The following is a 24,558-nucleotide window of genomic DNA, read 5'->3' as shown; positions in this document are numbered from 1 at the left end:
CAAACTTTCACTATCAAACTCAAAGATGGCTGCCTGTCAGCCATGTTGTTTATCCGATCAGTCTCAAAAAAATACCCTGCACTGCTAAGGACCAAGGGGAACCTCAAAAGTTGCACTGCACAGCTAAGGACCAAGGGAAACCTACATATAAAATTTAAGAAAGATCCCTCTGGTACTTCCCGAGAAATAGCGATAACAAACTTTCAATATCAAAATCCAAGATGGCTGCCTTTTGGCCATGTATCAGTCTCAAAAAAATGCCCTGCACTGCTAAGGACCAAGGGGAACCTACATATAAAAATTTGAGAAAGATCCCTCTAGTACTTCTTGAGAAATAGCGATAACAAACTTTCACTATCAAACTCAAAGATGGCTGCCTGTCAGCCATGTTGTTTATCCGATCAGTCTCAAAAAAATACCCTGCACTGCTAAGGACCAAGGGGAACCTACACATAAAAATTTGAGAAAGATCCCTCTAGTACTTCTTGAGAAATAGCGATAACAAACTTTCACTATCAAAATTCAAGATGGCTGCCTGTCGGCCATGTTGTTTATCGGATCAGTGTCAAAAAAATGCCCTGCACTGCTAAGGACCAAGGGGAACCAACACATAAAAATTTGAGAAAGATCCCTCTAGTACTTCTTGAGAAATAGCGATAACAAACTTACACTATCAAAATCCAAGATGGCTGCCTTTTGGCAATGTTGTTTATCCGATCAGTCTCAAAAAAATACCCTGCACTGCTAAGGACCAAGGGGAACCTCAAAAGTTGCACTGCACAGCTAAGGACCAAGGGAAACCTACATATAAAATTTAAGAAAGATCCCTCTGGTACTTCCCGAGAAATAGCGATAACAAACTTTCAATATCAAAATCCAAGATGGCTGCCTGTCTGCAATGTTGTTTATCCGATCAATCTCAAAAGTTGGCCTGCACAGCTAAGGACCAAGGGGAACCTACGCATAAAATTTGAGAAAGATCCCTGTGATACTTCCCGAGAAATAGCGATAACAAACTTGCAATATCAAAATCCAAGATGGCTGCCTGTCGGCCATGTTGTTTATCGGATCAGTGTCAAAAAAATGCCCTGCACTGCTAAGGACCAAGGGGAACCAACACATAAAAATTTGAGAAAGATCCCTCTAGTACTTCTTGAGAAATAGCGATAACAAACTTTCACTATCAAAATCTAAGATGGCTGCCTTTTGGCCATGTTGTTTATCCGATCAGTCTCAAAAGTTGCACTGCACAGCTAAGGCCCAAGGGGAACCTGCATATAAAATTTAAGAAAGATCCCTCTGATACTTCTCGAGAAATACTGATAACAACCTTTCAATATCAAAATCCAAGATGGCTGCCTGTCTGCAATGTTGTTTATCCGATCAATCTCAAAAGTTGGCCTGCACAGCTAAGGACCAAGGGGAACCTACGCATAAAATTTGAGAAAGATCCCTGTGATACTTCCCGAGAAATAGCGATAACAAACTTTCACTATCAAAATCCAAGATGGCTGCCTTTTGGCCATGTTGTTTATCCGATCAGTCTCAAAAAAATACCCTGCACTGCTAAGGACCAAGGGGAACCTACATATAAAAATTTGAGAAAGATCCCTCTGGTACGTCTTGAGAAATAGCAATAACAAACTTTCACTATCAAAATCAAAGATGGCTGCCTGTCGGCCATGTTGTTTATCCGATCAGTCTCAAAAATTGCCCTGCACAGCTTAGGACCAAGGGGAACCTGCATAATAAATTTGAGAAAGATCCCTCTGATACTTCTCGAGAAATACCGATAACAAACTTTCACTATCAAAATCCAAGATGGCTTCCTGTCGGCCGTGTTGTTTATCCGATCAGTTTCAAAAGTTGTCCTGCACAGCTAAGGACCAAGGGAAACCTACATATAAAATTTAAGAAAGATCCCTCTGGTACTTCCCGAGAAATAGCGATAACAAACTTTCACTGTCAAAATCCAAGATGGCTGCCTGTCCGCCACGTTGTTTATCCGATCAGTTTCAAAAGTTGTCCTGCACAGCTAAGGACCAAGGGGAACCTACATATAAAATTTGAGAAAGATCCCTCTGATACTTCTCGAGAAATACCGATAACAAAATTTCACTATCAAAATCCAAGATGGCTGCCTGTCCGCCATGTTGTTTATCCGATCAGTTAAAAAAGTTGCCCTGCACAGCTCAGATCCAAGGGGAATGTACATAAAAAATTTGAGAAAGATCCCTCTGGTACTTCTTGAGAAATACTGATAACAAGAATTGTTTAAGGACGGACAACGGACCACGGATGCAGGGTGACAGATTTAAATAGCCCACCATCAGATGATGGTGGGCTAAAAATACAGTGTCATCACGTATATTTTTAAGAAGACTATACGCATCAATGCTGAACAGATCTGGTGACCATTTTGGACTTTTAAATGATATTTTGAGAATTTTTAAAAAGTACAATCTTTATAATATGTTGAACAAATATATTCGAATGAGTGTATTCCCATTAAAACGACAATGGAAAATAATTGTGAAGAAATCTGTGTTGTTGAAAGAGGAACATGATTGGAAAGAACGAATGTCAAATGATAGAGATTTTAACAGATTTGTAATGTTTCATAATATATTGCAACCACATATAATATGGAAACTGGCAATGAAATTCCCGGAGTTTTAAGATTCAATATTATATGTTACGAAATTAATAGTAAATATTTGTACTGGTAAAGCCAAAGAGCTATATGTCATAGATGTGGTATTATTTACCAAGATATATATTAACTCATATTATATCAAAGTGTACCTATACTGAACACCTAAGGGACAAGTTGTGGTGCTCTATCGCAAACATTAGTGATACTGGTATACTGCTGAGTGCATACATACACTCTCTGACAGATCACAAATTAATTCACGTTTTAATTGGGGGACAAGTGACTTACGAATTAAATGTATTAGACATGAATGGATTTAGATTGAAATCAGTAGTAGCTGTCGAAAAGATGCACAAATTATACTACCGGTAGTGTGTAGAAATAATCTCACACCCTGATAAAGATTAATATAAATAAAATAAGAATACAACAATAATATGAATGTTTAATATGATATGTATGCATTACCTCATCATATATACACTTATTAATGATATCTATTGAAATGTATGACTTCAATGTAATTAAGTCTGTATATGTCATGTATGTTATTTGGTGCTAATGTGTATTCAATATGATTTTTTTTGTAATGTAAATAAATTATGTTCGCATTATTCTGTTTAAATGTAATATTCAAATTGGAGGAAATAAAGAGAATAATAATAATGCTAACATTTAAAAAAAGCATGTGACATTTCACCACATCTATACAACAGTATAATTTCTGTTTTCAAATTTCAAAATGGATTATTATTAACACATTTTTTTTCTGTAATGCAATTATAATTCATATCGTAAATGATTGTCATCATATAGCACGTCTATAATTAAATATTTAAGTAAAAAACAAAATGTATTCAATAAACTGCTAGGAGAGAAAAAAATCTCCCATATTGAATGGACAACATATTGAATGGACAACGGTGAAAAAGTATGAACACGTGTATAAAACAAAGGGAAGACACAAACGGAGGATCCCGGGATCATTTAGTTCCAGTAAGTTGGGCAATAGAGCTTTCTGAAGGAACATCGCGGGAAATATAATTCTTTCCACTGACATACAAATGTATGTCGATTATGACAAATTTCCGAGCAAAGAACCCCCATGCATAATTTTTAACATACAAGCAAACCTGCCACGAAATCTATGCACTTTCCAACATAAGAAACGAGAGCGAAGTTCTCAGGTGAATATCACAGTTTATCACCATTTTAGATATAAAAAGATCAGCGTTTTGGTATCCGACATAAGGACTGTGATTATTGCGGAAAGTCATGAAATTGTTGGTATTCAAAGCTCCTAACTCTTGCAAATATAAACGGATTTTACTCAATATCCAACCCATGCGATGTCTCTTTGATATGAAGTCACAGACACAGTTTGGTGAACATCCCAACACAAAAACGCAAGTAATTGTGCGGAAAGTCATCAAATCGCAAATTTTGGAGTTTAAAGTCTTGTAACTCTTCCAACTATTGACGGATTCCACAGGTTATCGAAACCATACGTGGTCTCATGGATGTGAGGCACACGCAATATTTGTCAACATCCGAACACATACAGATTTATACGCAGGTTACTGTGCGCAATTTAAAAACGGACAGACAGAAGGACGGACAACTGCTTATTATATAGGGAACCGGCGTCTCGATGTGTGGCCCTGAACATGAATATTGCCCATCTTCTTTGGCCAGGAATCCGGGGCCTAAAATGTGAACTTCGTTTTTTTTTCCATTCACAATCCTACTCCTGATTCGATTTTGAAACTGTCTTTTCTTAGGGGACATTGCAGAATCCAAAACTGATCTACACCATCTCAAAGACACTCTTGATACCAGAATTGGTCTAGGTGTTCAGCCCCACCTCTGGTGATTTATTACCTGGATCACAACGTCGAAAGATTTTAAGCTTTCCCATTGCAACAATACAAATAAATTTCTAAAGCATGAAGAGATGAAGACACTCATGCTAGCAGGTTTGGTATAGGGGTCCACCTCCACCCCTAGGAACTCACTCCAGGGTCATTACATGGAAACTGGTAAGATGTCCACCCTTTCACCATGTATAAAATTACTGGGCATCAATAGACGAATAAACTGATGCTACATAATAAGATTAACCCTGGTGTCTTACCTCACCCCTTGGTACTTCTCCTTTATACATAACATTAAACCATATTAGATCCCTAACCTAAAACCATGTATTCAATATATTTGAATGCTAACATAAGCCTAAGGTCTAGTCTCGTCCCTGGGGACTTGCATAACATGAAACTACTTCAGATTTCCACCTCCCAAACACATTGATTGTTGGGTCTGAAGATTATACTCAAGTTATCAGCGTCTATGTCTCAAGCAGTTCTAGTCCTTGTTACAGCTTAACTTTCTTTTGAATTTTTGTTCATACATGTTTATCATATTACACAGGTTTTAATTTGAAAATATATAGAAATACACAATAACAGAACACAAAAGGATAAACAATAGTAACTCAATATCTGAATTAACAATTTACAATGTAATCCCCTAAAAGGTACCAGGACAGTAAAACAAGTGTCCTGAAGAGTAAGCAAATGAAGTATATAGAAAATAGTTATACATTTATTTAGCTTCTTTTACAATATCATGATTATAGCTTCTTTCATTCTTATGAGTAAAAGGAGTGGATTAGAATTTCAAGGTCTCTTCATAACATATAATAACAAGGACTCAAACTCTCGTTTGTGTCAAAAACTGCATCACCTACAGCAACACAATTTCAAAATATTGATGTGTAACAATGTTCCTTGCAATGTCAAAATGAGTGTTATGAAGGCAATGTCCCATAGAAAAATTTAGAAAATGGCATAATTTAACTGCATATTATAATTTTTATATACAAAATAAACAAATGATGAAAAAATAAAGGAAGACGAGGTAGGTAATAAAAAATCTTATGTATCTTGTTTGGTGCTATTTTGACTGAATGAGATTTTTTTATTCAACACATTCATCTGAGGACAATGAAAACTTTGGGTTAAAAGATTTACCTTTCTCTTAATTAATATTAAACATTGCATGGCCAGTTCATGAAAGACCTGTTACACCACAGACCACAGAGACTCGGAAATTATAACTTCATCATATCATACATACATTTAAGCATTACAGGCAGGCCATTTTGAAACCTGACCTAATTAACACACTAGAATTTGAACCTATTACATAGCGTACCTGACCTAATTAACACACTAGAACCTATTACATAGTGTACCTGACCTAATTAACACACTAGAACCTATAGTGTTAATGAAGTGGAGTTTGTTCACAGTATAACATAGACTAGCTGGAATGTCAAATACATGTATAACAAATGGAGGAAATCCCTCTGGAATTGCTCAGATAAGACATATCATTATTTTAATGACGGTATATAAAAGTATAAAGGAATGTAGTAATTATGCTCAAAAATATATATCTATTACCCTAGACATGGGTCAAAGAAGTAATATAGACGGTAAAATCCCATATAACACTGGATCCTAATGGAGGTATGTCCGTAGGATACGAATTACTTAAAATATTATATGGGGCAAAGAAGTCATTCCAACAGTGTGGACAAGTTTAGGTTGTCAAATGATGATCTCAGCGTAATTGCTGCCTTCGGCTGTCTTTAGCCGAGGGGACTATTGGTTTTATATAATAGCTATATTTTCAATTATAGTATATCAATTCTATCTTCTTGTAATATGATGTATATGTACATGTAACTGTTCTGTTTCACTGTGTCTTGAAAAAGGAGCGGATCGCTCCGAAAATTTGACAACCTAAACTTGTCCACACTGTTGGAATTACTTCTTTGCCCCATATTGCCCTAGACAAGTATATACACAATTTTTCTCTGTGTAAAAATAAATAAAGGTATTGGTAAACCAACACAGTTATAAGGTAAGGAGATCCGATGTCCTGTGGGTAGTGGTCGGGTTAGTTAACAATGAGCCGTGTACATGTAAACAAGTAACTAGTATTTTTGTGACAAACACATAAATATATTTAAACTCTCCAATAAGACACTAAGCTAAACTATAAATAAATATTCCAAACTATATAACATATTCATCAGCTATTGATGGATCAACAGAAGACACAATGATCAGAGAGCTAGTGCCCCAAAGTAGCCCACAGGTGGACGATGCCAGTGCTTCTTCTCCCAGGTGTAACGACAGATACTACCTAAGAAAAACCAGTCACATCGACATATATGGTAGTACACTTGGATTGGTACACGTGCACGTACTTTTGTGTTCTTTGAGTACATAATATACAATACTTGTTGGTCTGTACTCATCATTTTGTCTACTATCAGGCTCTCCACTGTACGCCTGTAGTCGGCTATGAAGGTTAACAGGTAATCGGGCTGACCAAGGAACATTCCACCAGCTATCCACACCATATTGTCTCCTATTATATCCAGAGGTAATAAGCCTTCTTCAAATTTATCTATCTGCATGAAAGCTATATGATCTTTCTTCAAATCTGGAGGTATTTCTAATGTAAATGGCTTTGTTTCTTTATCACGAAAATACCCAATGTCAATCCAAGCTAATTGTTTGGTTTTGTACTGTTTTTGACGGATCACCATTTCCAGTGCTTCATACTTCACATGCATGGCACACGAGTACTTCTCATTGACAGTGTTTGGTGGGTAGTGTGGATACCCTGGCTGTGCATATATCTGTTTGATCTGGGGGGCTAACTTGAAAGACCATAAGCTGTCTTGTTGTATGTTTATTATACGCGTCATATGACTAGGAAACTGTTTTCTGAGATTTCGAAACAATATCTCAATTTCTAAAGAATCAGTAAAAAGAATCACAGAGTTGTTCAATTTCGAGAATGCAGTCATCCAATTTTTATAATTTTGTTTTCCAAAATACTTGAATGCAATTGATCCTTTTTTAAATGTACCCAGATCGAAATAAGCTGTGACAAAGGTTATTCCATCCTCTAGCTGTGCCATATTGTCGATGTGTTCTCTAGGAACCGGCGAGGGAGGTACATACATCTGCAAGTAATATAAACAATGTCATCATATGAAGTATAGGAACGCTGCAAATAATTAGAGTAAATGAATTATCTTTCAATAAGCGTAACATTAAAGTTGTTTTAAAGACTAAAGACAAAGTATCAATAAAGGAGTCAAAACTGCAAAATACATTTGTGTGCATGTGGGTGTCTGCATGATGTAGTGATTGACATGATATTTTAGAGGAAGTTGATTTGTCTTAGAAAGTCAATTAACTATATTCCTTATGTATCATTTGAACAAGTTAATGTACACCATAAAACTCCAGTTAAAATCATTACTGTCTTAGCTGACCTGATACCATATAACCGTTATTGTCTAAGCTAAAAAAAGTTAAACGGGATCAACATTGGATGTTATGGATAGTTCCCTAGTAATTGTTCACATACCTTCGCAGAATTTATGTGGAAAGGCCTTAAAGTTCCTATGTACATTCCTATGTACATAAAAGAAAATAATTTGGGGGGGGGTAACCAGAAGTGGTTTAAACTTTATGAATTTTGTATGAAAACATATACCTACATTTGATGCCTCCCAGCTATCTTGAGTGTACCATTGGAGCTGAACTACAATAGACAATAGAAATTTACATTGTATAATCATTAATTAACATATTATTAACAAGAATATATAGAAGTAGACATTTTTGATGACTTAACTTTACCCCTAGATGTGACTTTGAACTTTGACCTATAGATATAAATGTGGTATGTCAGACACACGGTTTAGTCATGACGTGTGCAGAAATTTTACTAAACATATATCAAAGTCAGTCTAGGATACATGCACTCGTTAAAACAAGTATTAGCACCAACCACATGTATTATAGCCTCGTCTGTCCATACACCCATAATATATAGCTGTGTATCGACAGACGAGGTCTACCTGTGCACCAACTGAGACCTCTGGGGCAAACATTTTAGAGTTGTTCATGACACACTATCCATAACTACAATTTCAATGCAGCTATGACGTTTCATCAAAACATGTCCAGCCATTCGAAAGGTACTGATGAGCAAACAATGATCGTAATACCTTGACCTTGGCCTTGGTGCTAAAGATACCAGTGTGTATAGTAGTACAGGAAGGTTCCACATGACCACTATCTAGCACAAACAATTGTCTGGCCAATTAACATTACTTAGCATTAGGTACATGTAGGTCACTTTGAAGAAATTTAAATGCCTTAGTAGATTGTTTTAAAGTAGAGGGTACCTTGTCATTACAATGAAATATTTAATGAAGATATTTTTAAAACAAATATTTCATAATAATCACATAATACTATGCATTTGACCGACTTGTAGTTGTTTGAAATTGTAACGTTTGAAAACAGAAATGAAGAAAAGAAAACAAGAAATCTGCAGGAGTCTAACTTAGAACCTTAACAATGCAAAGCCCATACTTAACCCAAGGTTGCCAGAAACAAGAGGCCCATGGGCCTAAACGGTCACCTGAGTCTACAGTATTTATTTTTGTTGTTGCAATATGTACCAATTTGAGTAAAAAATAGTATAATGTTAACTTAACTTTGTCAGGACCATGAGCTGATCATTCCTAGACCAATTTTAAGTGAGATCGGCCTATTAGAACTTAGTAGCAAAATAGCGGCCATGGCAGCCAAATTGTATTTCTGATTGACCCGAAAAATAACAACACTTTGTCAGGACCATGAGGCGATCATTCCTACCAACTTTCAGTTCAATCGGTCCAGCAGAACTTGACTTTAAGTTTGAAATAGGTTTTCAAAATGGCGGCCGTGGCGGCCATATTGGATTTCTGATCGACCCGAAAAATAACAACACTTTGTCAGGACCATGAGGCGATCATTCCTACCAACTTTCAGTTCAATCGGTCCAGCAGAACTTGACTTTAAGTTTGAAATAGGTTTTCAAAATGGCGGCCGTGGCGGCCATATTGGATTTCTGATCGACCCGAAAAATAACAACACTTTGTCAGGACCATGAGGCGATCATTCCTACCAACTTTCAGTTCAATCGGTCCAGCAGAACTTGACTTTAAGTTTGAAATAGGTTTTCAAAATGGCGGCCGTGGCGGCCATATTGGATTTCTGATCGACCCGAAAAATAACAACACTTTGTCAGGACCATGAGGCGATCATTCCTACCAACTTTCAGTTCAATCGGTCCAGCAGAACTTGACTTTAAGTTTGAAATAGGTTTTCAAAATGGCGGCCGTGGCGGCCATATTGGATTTCTGATCGACCCGAAAAATAACAACACTTTGTCAGGACCATGAGGCGATCATTCCTACCAACTTTCAGTTCAATCGGCCCAGCAGAACTTGACTTTAAGTTTGAAATGTAAAATGTTAACGGACGACGGACGACGACGGACGAAAACGGATAGCAATAGGTCACTTGAGCTAAAGCTCAGGTGACCTAAAAATATATATAAATGCATCGGCATCAAAATGAGTGTCCAATTTATGAGCAACATTAAACATATCAAAAACTTGCCATGGGGAAGTTACTGGTAACTAAGCCTGAACAACTCCTTACTTTGGTTGCTACAATCTGACTAAAATCATCTGTTACATGGCTCCGCCTGAATGTAGTACGAAGTTAACGGAGCCTAACAGATCATTTTAATCAGATTGTGGTTGTTATATCTCAAATATAGAAGGGAGACTACTGCAAGTCAACAACACTCTGAGTGGAACTCTTCTTGGCGAGTATAACTGATATAGTGGTACCCTGAATCACCTTAAGTTGTTTAGATTAAACCGTGTTTATCCGTAAATAGGTCCCCACTCCTAGAGAAAAGAGACTGACCAAAAGTAGGGAGGGCCACCCGGCTTAATTGCAAGTATCCCCCTGTTTACAAATGTCTGCCATCTTGGATATATATTGCTTTGATCTAAATGTATGACCACACTACATATCATGTACTCATGGTTGTCCATGTTGTTTAAATAACAACCAGCAGACATAACATTTAGAAAGGGTTACCAAAAGTTGATTACAGGTATGAAACACCATTTTGTATATTTTTTTTACTGATCAGCCAATCATCACTCTGTTATTAGAAACATTGCAAAGCAAATCAGATGTTTAAAAACCCCAATATAGTTATATATTTAGATTATAATTCAGAAAGAACATGAAACAAGATATTAAATTAACAAGACGACACAGCTAGTAAACATGTACTCACAGAACAGCATACACAGGAGGACATAATACCCCAGAGCAGGGTACAGCTGAACAATGTCAGCCGAACTTTTAGCTTGTAGATAATTTTTGAATAACTTTATCTTCTTTATCATCCACCATTTTCCTTTCATCTTCTGAAATACAATTTTGATAATAAGAATAAAATAGTGGTGATGTTAGTATAACAAACAGAAATTTCTTTTGTGAACAAATACATTTGTCTCCCCTTATTAACCAATAGACAAACTTTAGTATAAAAATCAACAAAGGGCCATATCTCTTTATGAAGTGGGGCACGAGACCCGATTTAAGAATGCGACACTCCTTTTCTCCAAGATACATAACTATAACAAGTTTGGTCAACCTAGGTGAAATAACATGGAAGTTATGCTGTGGACAAATTTCAGTATAAAAAAATAAACAAAGGGCCATAACTCTGTATATAGTTTGGCACAAGACCCCATTTCAATGTTAGAGTTTGTGCGTTTCAAAGATACATAAATATGGTAAGTTTGGTCAACGTAGGTGAAATAACATGGAACTTATGCTCCGGAAAACTTGGGTAGATATATTAACAATAAACAAAGGGCCATAACTCTGTATAAAGAGGGGCACAAGACCTAATTCTAGTGCTCTGCACACTTTCTGTGTGTGATGCAGATATATTTCAAGTTTGATCAAGATATCTTTAACGGTTTAGAAGTCATGCCTTAGACAAACTTTGATATAAAAAATAAACAAAGGGCCATAACTCAGTGTTATAGTGGGGCACTAGAATTTACTGAAAATGTTGTACTTATTTGACCTTTTACCTTGAGGTGAAGGTCATAGTGACTAAATTCTAGTGATCTGCACACCTTCTGTGGGTGATGCATCGTACCTCAAGTTTCATTAAGATATATATCTTTAACGGTTTACAATTTATGGCCCGGACAAGTTGCAATTAGAAGAACCAGTACTGATACAATGTCTCCTTTCATTTGAAGGGGAGACATAATACAATGTAATTGCAATGATAAGCATAAAATAATTGTGATAATAAATATAAAATGATTGTGATTATGAGTATAAAAATAATTGTGATAAGTGTAAAATAAATGTGATAATAACTATCAACAAGCCGTTTGGACTGATATGTCTCGCCTGTGCCCCGCTTTGTTAACAAGCCGTTTGGATTGATATGTCTCGCCTGTGCTCCGCTTTGTTAACAAGCTGTTTGGATTGATTTGTCTCGCCTGTGCCCGGCTTTGACCATCAATGCACATATCGGAGAAACTAACTTAAACACAAAAGCTTAATGTTGATGGAGATGCTGACAAAGTCAATGGACCATGAAAGGTAGGCCGCATCCTGCATTTGATGTTATTATTAGTAATTTAAGTGTTATACATATTTTGTAAACTGACAAATAATCAGCCCAGAAGAAGAAACATTTTGATTTGAACAGTCTCAGCAAATCAGAAGTAATGCAATATCGAAGTTTTTGTTTATACACAATCAATGTATGTATTAAACATGTCGCAACATTTCAAGACCAAATGGTTTGTCAAGCTTTGACTGAGTGCACGATTTGTATTTTGTATTGTAACAATATAAATCGCTCATTCAGTCCTAGTTTGACAAAGGGACCAGTCGGTCTTGAAAAGTTGCGACATGTTTCATAGGTACATTGTTTGTGTATATAAGGTAAAAGTTTGATATTACATGTTTCCAAACTGATGAAATCAGAAACCATTATAAGTTCTCTTTCCCCATGTTCACTAACTATGCAGTACCTGATTACTGTCACCTATTATAAATAATATCAATAAAACGAAAGTAATAGCCATATCACCTGCGAAATATCAAACATGTCTTCATTGTTGAACGTGTTTCAACGTAATTCAGCGTTTAAAGCCCGTTTTATTCAGACTGATAAAAATGTATTTTTGACAATGTTTTGACATCAAACTTATTTACAACTCAGGCATATATTGAACAACTTATTGAATTGAACATGTAAAGACAAGAAACCAAGGGGGCCCTTATCGCTCACCTGTTTCTTTTGTTACATGAAACTGACATATAGGTAACTTCAGACCAAATTTGGTAACTAGAACAAAGGACATTTTAACATCTTTTAAACAGTTCTTAAAATACAGTTGTTTGAAATTTTAATTTTACAGCTTTTAACCCACGTTGACATTTGACTCAGGCTAGCACTTGAAGTTGACCTTTGACCTCATTACTGTAATATGGAAAACGATGCACACAGCTGGTCTACATAACATACCCAAGGATCACGACTCTAAACCAAATGGTTCTTAGATATTGTTGTTTGAAGTTTTTAACATATTTGACCCCTGTGACGTTGAAATAAGGTCAAGGTTATTTTAATGAGGAAACTGTATAGCATTTCATCCCAGGTACCTACTGGCAAAATATCATGACCCTGGGCCTTATGGACCTTGAGAAAAAAATTGTTAAAGAGCTTTTTACCCATGTTGAACTTTGACCCCCGGCTTGCACTTAAAGTTCACCGTCGACCTTATTACTGTTATTAAGAAAAAGATTCACACAGCTGGTCTACATAACTTACCCAAGTATTATGACTCTAGTCCAAATTATTTGGATATTGTTGTTTGAAGTTTTTTAACATATTTGACCCCCTGTTACCTTGGAACAAGGTCAAGGTCATTTTAATGAGGACACTGTGTAGCACTCCATCCCAGGTACCTACTGGCCAAATATCATGACCCTAGGTCCTCCAGTTCTTAAGAAGAAGTTGTTCAAAAGAAAAAGTTGACGGTATAAGCTCACATGGCCCTTTGTGTTAGGTGAGCTAAAGATGGATATAATCACAACATACCCCCGGTATTTGAGCGTCACCAGTAAGTGGGTTTTAAAGTTTATTTGGCCAAATAAACTTTAAAAACCCACTTAATGGTGACGCTTGAGTATGTTGTGATTGGATACCAAATGGTATGCAGAGCAATGACAGTAACACAAAACGAAGCGCCCCTGCACTGATCAACCCACAAATGTTGGCTCTATTACCTTACTTTATCTAAATGAACATTCAATTAAAAATGGTGGGGTTTTGCAAAAACGAATTAGTATTTACTTTTTTCTAAAGGAATAATTAGGATTTGATGAAAAACAGGTTTTAACACATTTCTTATTTTCAAAATTAGGTAAAAGTTAGAACTGAACAAATGTAAATACACATGTATAACTAAAATAATGCATTACTTAGCTTCACATCAAAACAAATATTAAAGTTACAGTCAACAAGATGTCCACAAATCTACCTTTACATACAATAATAATGTACATGAATATAAAATCGATATATAGAACCCATCAATTTGCATGATGCATATGCATCAATGTTTAGCTTTATTATTCAATAATTTCTATAGAAAGAAGTGTTGATTTTCATCAAAATATATAGATCTGTAGTTCAAGAACTGTCCACTACAAATGTGTGTATATATATTCCCTTCCACTGATAGAAGTATTTATGCTATAGTATTACTTAGTTTGTTCAATATCATCTACCAACAGCTGGTATTCTCTTACATTACACAATGTTAGACTTTTGTCCTTCCTTGCAATAACTCAAAGCCAATGGCAGAATTAGCCATGTTAGTCAAAGTCTAGCAGCAGGGGATAGGCCAATGTTGCAGACATTTTGTTAGTTGAATATATTAAGGATCTTACATGAGTTTCCATTTCATATGAGATTTATGAAACGAGTCTAAGAATTTTTCAATTTAGCGAGCCTCTGGCGAGCTAAAATGGAAAACTTGTGATGAGTTTCATGAATTTCATATGAAATAAAAACGAATGTAAGATCCTTTTTATCACATAATCAAGATTTGTGGCATTTATTGGTGTAAAACGACAATTTTCATTCAACCTTGAAATGTAAAAGGTCGCCATTTTTACTCCAGTGCGTAAGTTTGTGACGTCATGTACGAGTTTGTCATAGACGTGACGTCACAACTGAAACTTACAACCAGTCACAGGGCTGACAGGTCATATTACATGGGTTTTATATGCAAAAGATTATGACATGGGGATATTCACTGGATTAACACAGCACATCATGTGATAAATAATTACTGCACCAGTTCAGAACAACAAGAAATAATCTAAATTGAGTTTATTTGTGGCAGTTTATTCTTAGGAAGATGGTAAGTAAGAGACCTATGGGCTTCACCTGTCACCAGAGTAAAAATACAATTGTTATTGTGCTGTGAAAAAAGAATGAAAGTACATATAACCCAAATTATCTTTCTGACTGAATTAGCTTTTACAAAATGATGCGGGGGAGTGCCACACATTTATATAGAGCTAGTAAATATCAGTAAAATGATAAAATAATACTGCAATAAAGTAAAACGTGTTGTCCCTTAAAGGGAAAATAGTTAAACTGCAATCATAAGATAAGAATTCCAACCAAGTTTGAAATATTCCCACTGAAAATCAACAAAAATATTAAATAAGGCTTAGACTTCTAGATCAATAGAAAATAAAGCTACAGTCGCCAATTCACATATAATAGAGATTGATTTGCATTTCCTGTTAATTGTAAGAATTTCATTTGACTCAAATTCCCACTATTTTCGTTGCAATAGGAATTAAAGGTTATTGTTCTCCATTATAGTCAATAAAATTGCTCATTTTATGCTGACAATATTATCTTCAGGCAATCTCAGACTACTGACGTTACATTGTAGTAGGACTAACAAATTATCTATTTCACTAGTCATGTGTACTATACTGACCAACACCATGCAAGCAAACTTAACTCATTCACCTCTGAAATTTTATAATGTACTAGTCCAGCCTTTGAATTGGAACAGTTCAAATATGTCTTCAGGGGTATAATGAGTTAACCACTGTACCCTACAATAGCTCTCAGCTTGGAACTAATCTCTTTTAATTATTAAAAGGATTTATTGATGTTTACAATTGTTACACACAAACAGTAGCTACTGGAACTGTGGCTCGATAGTCCGATTAATTTATAGCTTTGATATTTTACGACCGTTATAGTTATGGTATCCAGTGACTTTTCTACATCTTATTGACAGGGCCCCATGCCTTATGAAAATATCACTAAGAAAAAGCATATATGATTTTGAAAAAATAAAGTGATTTTTGCGTTGATTAAAACATTTTGGGAAAATACAGCAGAATATTTGTTGGAAAGAGGCTTGTAATAAGGCCCCACATTCACCTTAAAAAATATCAAAAATATATCAAAAACTCGGGGCTGAGGTTGCTATCACACGTGCTCAGTTTCTGGATTTTAAGTAATATATATGACGTAAACTCAAATAATTTTGATTAATAATACATGTATACGGTTCAGTAAAATAGTGGCAACTCTTTTTATCCTGTGTTTAGGCACATACCGTACTCAAACCTTATAAAACGTGAGGGTACAGAGGTATAATTTTTCATACCTCAGTACCTTCAATTTTTACTCAAAATCCCAAAAACAAGCCCATGTGATTGCTACAACATAAAACCCTGTATCTTACACACTATCATACTTTGTAAGACATGCACATTTGCAGGTTAGCAAAGGTGCAGTCCTCCAAATGATCATAGTGAACAGTTACCATCATTTCATTTTGAATTCATTGATTAATTCACAACACAAGTAATAATGATTGACAATGGCATAGCATGGGTAATATGAATTAGAAACTGTAACCCAGAGTTGTTAATTAATATTATATGTAGGGTTGTGAGATGTCAGGTGTTGTGTCTATATGTAACCCAGGGTTGTTAATCAATATTATATGTTAGGGGTGTTGTGTCTATATGTAACCCAGGGTTGTTAATCAATATTATATGTAGGGTTATGTGATGTCAGGCGTTGTGTCTATATGTAACCCAGGGTTGTTAATCAATATTATATGTAGGGTTGTGTGATGTCAGGTGTTGTGTCTTTATTTACATTGTAAGTCAGGGTTGTTAATCGATATTATATGTAGGATTGTGAGATGTCAGGTGTTGTGTCTATATGTAACCCAGGGTTGTTAATCAATATTATATGTTAGGGGTGTTGTGTCTATATGTAACCCAGGGTTGTTGGGTTGTGTAATGTCAGATGTTGTGTCTATATGTACATTGTAAGCCAGGGTTCTTAATCGATATTATATGTAGGGTTGTGTGATGTCAGGTGTTGTGTCTTTATGTACATTGTAAGTCAGGGTTGTTAATCGATATTATATGTAGGGTTGTGTGATGTCAGGTGTTGTGTCTATATGTACATTGTAAGCCAGGGTTGTTAATCGATATTATATGTAGGGTTGTGTGATGTCAGGTGTTGTGTCTTTATGTACATTGTAAGTCAGGGTTGTTAATCGATATTATATGTAGGGTTATGTGATGTCAGGTGTTGTGTCTATATGTAACCCAGGGTTGTTAATCAATATTATATGTAGGGTTATGTAATGTCAGATGTTGTGTCTATATGTAACCCAGGGTTGTTAATCAATATTATATGTAGGGTTGTGAGATGTCAGGTGTTGTGTCTATATGTAACCCAGGGTTGTTGTGTTGTGTGATGTCGGGTGTTGTGTCTATAGGTAACCCAGGGTTGTTAATCGATATTATATGTAGGGTTATGTGATGTCAGGTGTTGTGTCTATATGTAACCCAGGGTTGTTAATCAATATTATATGTAGGGTTGTGTGATGTCAGGTATTGTGTCTATATGTAACCCAGGGTTGTTGGGTTGTGTGATGTCGGGTGTTGTGTCTATAGGTAACCCAGGGTTGTTAATAAATATTATATGTAGGGTTGTGTGATGTCAGGTGTTGTGTCTATGTGTAACCCAGGGTTGTTAATCAATATTATATGTTAGGGGTGTTGTGTCTATCTGTAACCCAGGGTTGTTGGGTTGTGTGATGTCGGGTGTTGTGTCTATAGGTAACCCAGGGGTGTTAATCAATATTATATGTTAGGGGTGTTGTGTCTATCTGTAACCCAGGGTTGTTAATCAATATTATATGTAGGGTTGTGAGATGTCAGGTGTTGTGTCTATATGTAACCCAGGGTTGTTAATCAATATTATATGTAGGGTTATGTAATGTCAGATGTTGTGTCTATATGTAACCCAGGGTTGTTGGGTTATGTGATGTCGGGTGTTGTGTCTATAGGTAACCCAGGGTTGTTAATAAATATTATATGTAGGGTTGTGTGATGTCAGGTGTTGTGTATATAGGTAACCCAGGGTTGTTAATCGATATTATATGTAGGGTTATGTGATGTCAGGTGTTGTGTTTATATGTAACCCAGGGTTGTTGGGTTGTGTGATGTCAGATGTTGTGTCTATATGTACATTGTAAGCCAGGGTTGTTAATCGATATTATATGTAGGGTTGTGTGATGTCAGGTGTTGTGTCTATAGCTAACCCAGGGTTGTTAATCGATATTATATGTAGGGTTGAGAGATGTCAGGTGTTGTGTCTATATGTAACCAAGGGTTGTTGGGTTGTGTGATGTCAGGTGTTGTGTCTATAGCTAACCCAGGGTTGTTAATCAATATTATATGTTAGGGGTGTTGTGTCTATATGTAACCCAGGGTTGTTAATCGATATTATATGTAGGGTTGAGAGATGTCAGGTGTTGTGTCTATATGTAACCAAGGGTTGTTGGGTTGTGTGATGTCAGGTGTTGTGTCTATATGTACATTGTAACCCAGGGTTGTTAATCAATATTATATGTTAGGGGTGTTGTGTCTATATGTAACCCAGGGTTGTTAATCTATATTATATGTAGGGTTGTGAGATGTCAGGTGTTGTGTCTATACGTAGTTAATCGATATTATATGTAGGGTTGTGTGATGTCAGGTGTTGTGTATATAGGTAACCCAGGGTTGTTAATCGATATTATATGTAGGGTTGAGAGATGTCAGGTGTTGTGTCTATATGTAACCAAGGGTTGTTGGGTTGTGTGATGTCAGGGGTTGTGTCTATATGTAACCCAGGGTTGTTAATCAAAATTATATGTTGATGTAACCCAGGGTTGTTGGGTTGTGTGATGTCAGGTATTGTGTCTATAGGTAACCCAGGGTTGTTAATCAAAATTATATGTTGGGTTGTGAGATGCCAGGTGTTGTGTCTATATGTAACCCAGGGTTGTGAATCAATATTATATGTAGGGTTGTGAGATGTCAGGTGTTGTGTCTATATGTAACCCAGGGTTGTTAATCAAAATTATATGTTGGGTTGTGAGATGTCAGGTGTTGTGTCTATATGTAACCCAGGGTTGTTAATCAATATTATATGTAGGGTTGTGAGATGTCAGGTGTTGTGTATATATGTAACCCAGGGTTGTTAATCAATACTATATGCAGGGTTGTGTGATGTCAGGTGTTGTGTCTATATGTAACCCAGGGTTGTTAATCAATATTATATGTAGGGTTATGTGATGTCAGGTGTAGCCAGTACATGTCTATATGTAACCCAACTTGTATGCAGTTTTGATTTTTTTCTGTATCACCATCAATATTATAAAAATGAAAAGAATAAATGACTTCCAATGAATACTTAACATTGTATACATATGACACTTTGAGTACAATAATGAACGGATTGAGGAATTTTTGCAATCGATAACAGCAATAGGAAAGGGCAAAGTCCAATTGATTTCTGATCATGCATCAGCTCATAAGCGACTTACCTCCAATGTCAATATCCCCCCCCCCCCCCATTCCTAAATTCTAAGATCTAATAATTTCATCTGAAATATAACAATTCAAAATATGTTGTTTTAAAGGGTTAATTAGTCTCTTATATAAATAAGCAGGCATATCATATACCCACACATTTCATTTCATTATTGCAACATACTCAACATTACACCGAAACACAACAAAATACACTATGACTACAAACTCCACAACCACACATTACACCAAGTAGAATCCAGCAAATACTTAGGCTTAACATTACAAAATAACCTACGATGGGACAAACATATTAACAACATCACAGCTAATGCCAAGGTCCCTAGGTTTTCTAAAACACAACTTAAAAATAAACTCACCACATATAAAAGAACACGCATACAAAGCACTAGTCAGGCCAAAACTTGAATACTGCTTTTCCATTTGGGATCCACACAACACAAACCAAATTAAACAAATAGATAAAACACAAGAAGAGCAGCATGCTACTTACACAACACTAGCTCCGTAACAGATGTGATCCAAACACTACACTGGCCAACACTGCAAACACGGCGCTGCTACACACAAGAACTTTATATCCTTTTCACAAAATTATACACCAAATTGTAGCCATAAATTTAACCCAACACATATACTCACACCGGTAGACCCCTGAACCATACATGTATACACACCCTAACGCATATCTGCTACAAAGGACACCTACAAATATTCATTCTTTCCACACGCAATTACACAATGGAATCTTCTACCCATATATAGCAGCAGTACAATGCACAACACTAGAGGTCTTCAAGGCACACTTAACCTATGCAGCCCTTGAAGCCCTCATCACACTCAAAACCATACCCCAGCTTTTATCTTTTATCTATACCTTGCACAAAAAAATCACAAAAAAAACAACTAATCACTGTAAATAACACCTTTTTTTCACGCCTCTGCAATAGGACCCCTGAGGGTATAAAAGTCAGAATTGACGGAGCCCTTGTAACATAAAGAATTTATTTTGAGAATGCATAATCGCCATCATGGAAATTTCGAAAAAGTTTATTTTATTTTTATTTTTTATCATATTTTATTTTTGATTGTTCACATGTTAGTATACAGTGGAGTACATGACAATTATTACATTTTATTTCATATTGTCTCGCATACTAATGAATTCTATCTTCTTTTTCATTTTGTTTCTTTTTCCTGTACAATAACTGCTTGCGTTCTCAAGTATTAGAAAATTACCACTAGTGTCTTTAATTTCTTTCACTATGTCAAATTGAAATGTGTTTTTGAAGAGGATAGCTATTCCTCTACTACCACTAGAAAAGGAACAGAATTTTGCAGTATATCCCCATTCTTTTAACCACTTTTGTTCAACTTTATCTGTGGAATGCATGTCAATAAGGACAGAGATATCGTAGTTGATTCTACACTTGTCAAAAATGTTGCATATTTTTATAGTATTTGATGCCAGTCCACGGCAATTAACGCAGCCTATTTTTAAACTACCCATGGTCATTAATGCCAAACAAAAACCTTAGCCGTAGTAATATCTTTACGAACATTATCAGACAGCATTGAACATATAATCAAGTAGTATTGAAACGCAACATTGAACATTTTCTCAAAAGCTTCCCCAAAATTACCACCCCCTTATCCCCCATACACACCCTACTTCCATTCATAAGGTTCTTTCAGAAAAGTCAGCCCAACCTCCTATACTAAATTTAACAATTAATAAATGCTTACATTATAAACAAAATCAAAGTTTCTGTTTCTGTGGCTATGTAGCAACAAGTCATGCATTTAGGTGTAGCAATGCCTACAATGCTACAGTGAATTATCATAGTAATATATATCATGGTATATTTTAGTAGTTTAAGATATTGCAAAAGGTACAGAAATATAATTAACTAAAATAAATAAATAAATGAATAAGTAAACCAGAGTAATGGTTTTGTTTTTCTAAAATCAAAATAAGGCGTGGTATTTTTTCCAAACGTTATTTCATTATTATTCTTGGTTTTTTTTATTAAACATACTATAGCTATGGAGCTGGGAGGTCAGTATAAAATCCACCACCAAGTTTCCGACAAAAAATGTCCCTGTGTTCATCACACATAGTCTTTCACTCGGGGCTGATCCAACACCTGACCCCACAACATCATAACTAGATACAGTGCATTATAGTTGTATTTTTGTGGATTCTGGGAATAAATTGGTATTAGCTTAGCTTATCTACCCTATATTGATATACACGTACCCATTCCTACACGGCCACCAGATACATGTACACTATATCACCGTGATATAAACGCTACTGTTCTTACTCGTTTTAATATCCACACACGCACCTATATAATTCTTACTTACAATATTACCAACACATTATACTCAGTACACCATGCACTCCAAATTGTTCCGCCCCAATAATACATCCCACTCTTCACGTCAGCGCACACAAGTTTTGACTAGTCCCTCGTGTTAACCTCATAATGGAATATTCCATTTTCCTTTTACCTGCATTACACGCGGTTGTAAGGTACCCGAATATATATATGTAGGCCAGTATATCTGACCCCTCATGCTACCATCGTAATGGAACCTTCCCATCGAGCAATGTTGTGTTTCTCACCTGTATAAGTTTGACATGTATACACGTTATCTCCACACGATAGGTCAGTCAACCTGTTACAGAGCTAACACACATATATTCTACAGACGTGTATTGTGTGCACCACATTAAAATATAAACTGTGATTTGTCATATAATGTAATATAAAGTATGATTATTTAGACAACCCCGACAGTGCGGTGACACCCCTGTAAGTTTTCTGATTAAATTTAGATGCATGAAAGTCTAAAAAATTTACATTTTACTTTCAGTATTAAAAAGAGGATATACAGTAACTTCATAAAATTAATCTCTGATTTTATAAACATGCATGTATTTAACACTCGGAGACATATGTAGCCGTCTCTATAACGCCTCTTGAAAAAAGAAGGCAAATAGAAAGCCTATGTGTGTTGTAATAATTCTTAAAATTAAAATTATCCTTATGTCCGGTGAAGCATTTTGTTTCGATATCTATTTCGTACATGTACTGATCTCATACCTCATGTTTGTATAATGTAGGACGGCTGTCATATACCCTTACGTGTAGGCGTGCGCGACTGACCTCCCCTGTTGACCTCGTAGTACTATAGGAAATTGAATTGAACCCATACGTGCTATACACAAAATGATTATTTCTTTAATGCAAATAAGTATAATCTAAAATAGGCAAGACTAACAGGTCACGTACGCAGTATATATTGAGATAATATTTTATAAGAACCTTTGAAGTATTGGTTTGCACTTGAAGCATATGTTGAAAACTAGCCTCAGATTGTCAATAGTTCTACTCGGCACATAACTTCACTTCGTAGGATGTATTCGAAAAGTTTTTAAGTATGTGACACAGTTATTGAACCTTTCCTCTTTCCTGTATGTGAAAGTTATACACAGACTCACAGGAAAAACTATGTGACACAGTTATTGAACCTTTCCTCTTTCCTGTCTGTGAAAGTTATACACAGACTCACACGATCTACTGAGGTAACTAGGCCACACAAAGCCTAACGTCAACAACTGGCGAAACACAGTTTAATTCTGTAATAACAAAATAACAGAAATCTACAGCGTGTCATACCACTTGAAGTTTGCTGTGACTAGCCCAAAGGTCCGTTTCAAACATATAGGGCCTTTAAATTTGCTATATGTAACTGTTATGGTCACAGCACTTACCCCATAACAAACCCGGGGCCCCTGTGCGGTGAGACGGGCCATAACGTTAGCCTATAACTAGTCAACCGACAACCCACGGCAGCTAGTGTGGACTAATTGAACGGAAATAGCAATAAATATTTAGAAGTGAAACTCTATTAATATCAAATGTATGCTGTATACCTCAAAAACAACCGTACCACTATATTATTTAGCCTACCTGATGGGAAAGCTCTCCTGGTACGTGGGTTTCCATCGGGGTCTTTCCGTTTATGTGTTCAAAACGATTTGATTTCTAAATACTTTTATAATAAATCAAATATATTTCTATTTGTCACTAAAACTTAAAATAGGAACTAATTACAGTTAAGATGTTGAATATTAATGAAAGTATGATAAGAGAAATACAGTAATATGAACATGGACTAAGCACTTAGCCATTAGAACGGACTAAATAGGTCGTTCCAGCCACTAAAAGAAACGACACGGCAGAAGGGCGGTAACTCTGGGTAAGACACATTCCTATGGAATGTCTGCAGTGACGTAGCTAGCCCGAGTTTCCTCTGGCCCTAACACCAGACTTAGACATTTTGACATATGGATATCTGGTAAACTATATTTCAAAATGTCCAAGTCTGGAGTTAAGGCCAGAAGAAACTTGGGCTATAAGACGTATCAACACGTAATTTCTTAAGCGGCCTCAAAGTGTTATGTCAAAGGTCATGGGGGAAAAACCGCTTATGCGCTAGCAAAAACTTGCATGGCGGCCAATTAGGAGTCCTTTGATACGATTACGATTTCTTTATTTAAACGATATATCCACACTGAAAAATTATACGAACATCGAGTACGATATCAGGTACATCTATTCTTTTGGAAAAATCTTCAATGTTTGGCACTTACATCGTGATAAATCAGCGATCGTGCAATTTGTTGGAGGGTCGCCCGCAGATGCTGAGATGGGTGGGTCAGTTTACATTTACATTTATACTGCAAAGGACCGTCGAACAGCATCAACTTGCAGGTAGACTTGTGTGGCGTGGCTTCCACATGAGTTCGTTAAAAACTGGTTAAAAAGTTAAAACTATTTACAGGATCCACATTCACTCTGCAAGATGACTGGAGCGAGGTCTTGAATGCCTCAGTTCTCCCATAGGAGCCTGAAGTTCTGTCAATAATGAATAATAATAGTAATACAAAAAAAT

General features: G+C 36.0%; 2 protein-coding genes across 7 annotated transcripts in view; one reads left to right on the top strand and one right to left on the bottom strand.

The window, feature by feature from the left end:
- The window catches only part of LOC110463286, a 63,193-nt gene that overhangs the window by 23,863 nt on the left and 14,772 nt on the right, over nt 1-24,558 (top strand). The gene's annotated exons all lie outside the window — the stretch shown is intronic.
- LOC110463260 lies at nt 6,434-23,640 on the bottom strand. Of its 6 annotated transcripts, none has more exons than XM_021517711.1 (4): nt 23,574-23,640; nt 10,898-11,030; nt 8,244-8,287; nt 6,434-7,700 (listed from the first exon to the last, which is right to left on the bottom strand). In XM_021517711.1, the coding sequence occupies exons 1-4, from the start codon at nt 23,607-23,609 to the stop codon at nt 6,789-6,791; spliced, it is 1,125 nt and encodes a 374-aa protein (XP_021373386.1). In that variant the 5' UTR covers nt 23,610-23,640; the 3' UTR covers nt 6,434-6,788. The 6 variants fall into 6 exon arrangements, with proteins under 6 accessions (XP_021373386.1, XP_021373431.1, XP_021373394.1 ...); XM_021517756.1 differs by lacking the exon at nt 23,574-23,640 and adding an exon at nt 21,961-22,392; XM_021517719.1 differs by lacking the exon at nt 23,574-23,640 and adding an exon at nt 20,233-21,208.

Source organism: Mizuhopecten yessoensis, unplaced genomic scaffold (genome assembly GCF_002113885.1).
Source record: "Mizuhopecten yessoensis strain PY_sf001 unplaced genomic scaffold, ASM211388v2 scaffold1501, whole genome shotgun sequence".
Classification (NCBI taxonomy): Eukaryota; Metazoa; Mollusca; class Bivalvia; order Pectinida; family Pectinidae; genus Mizuhopecten; species Mizuhopecten yessoensis.
Note: the sequence above shows the minus strand (reverse complement) of the source record. Positions and strands in the feature narration are given on the sequence as shown.

Excerpts from the sequence above, each read along its gene's own strand:
- LOC110463260 (XM_021517711.1), bottom strand. The coding sequence starts at position 23,609 with ATGGAAACCCACGTACCAGGAGAGCTTTCCCATCAG. Across the intron at positions 11,031-23,573 it reads CAGGAGAGCTTTCCCATCAG|AAGATGAAAGGAAAATGGTG; the intron begins GTAGGCTAAATA and ends ATTGTATTTCAG. Across the intron at positions 8,288-10,897 it reads CCTCCTGTGTATGCTGTTCT|TTCAGCTCCAATGGTACACT; the intron begins GTGAGTACATGT and ends TGTCTATTGTAG.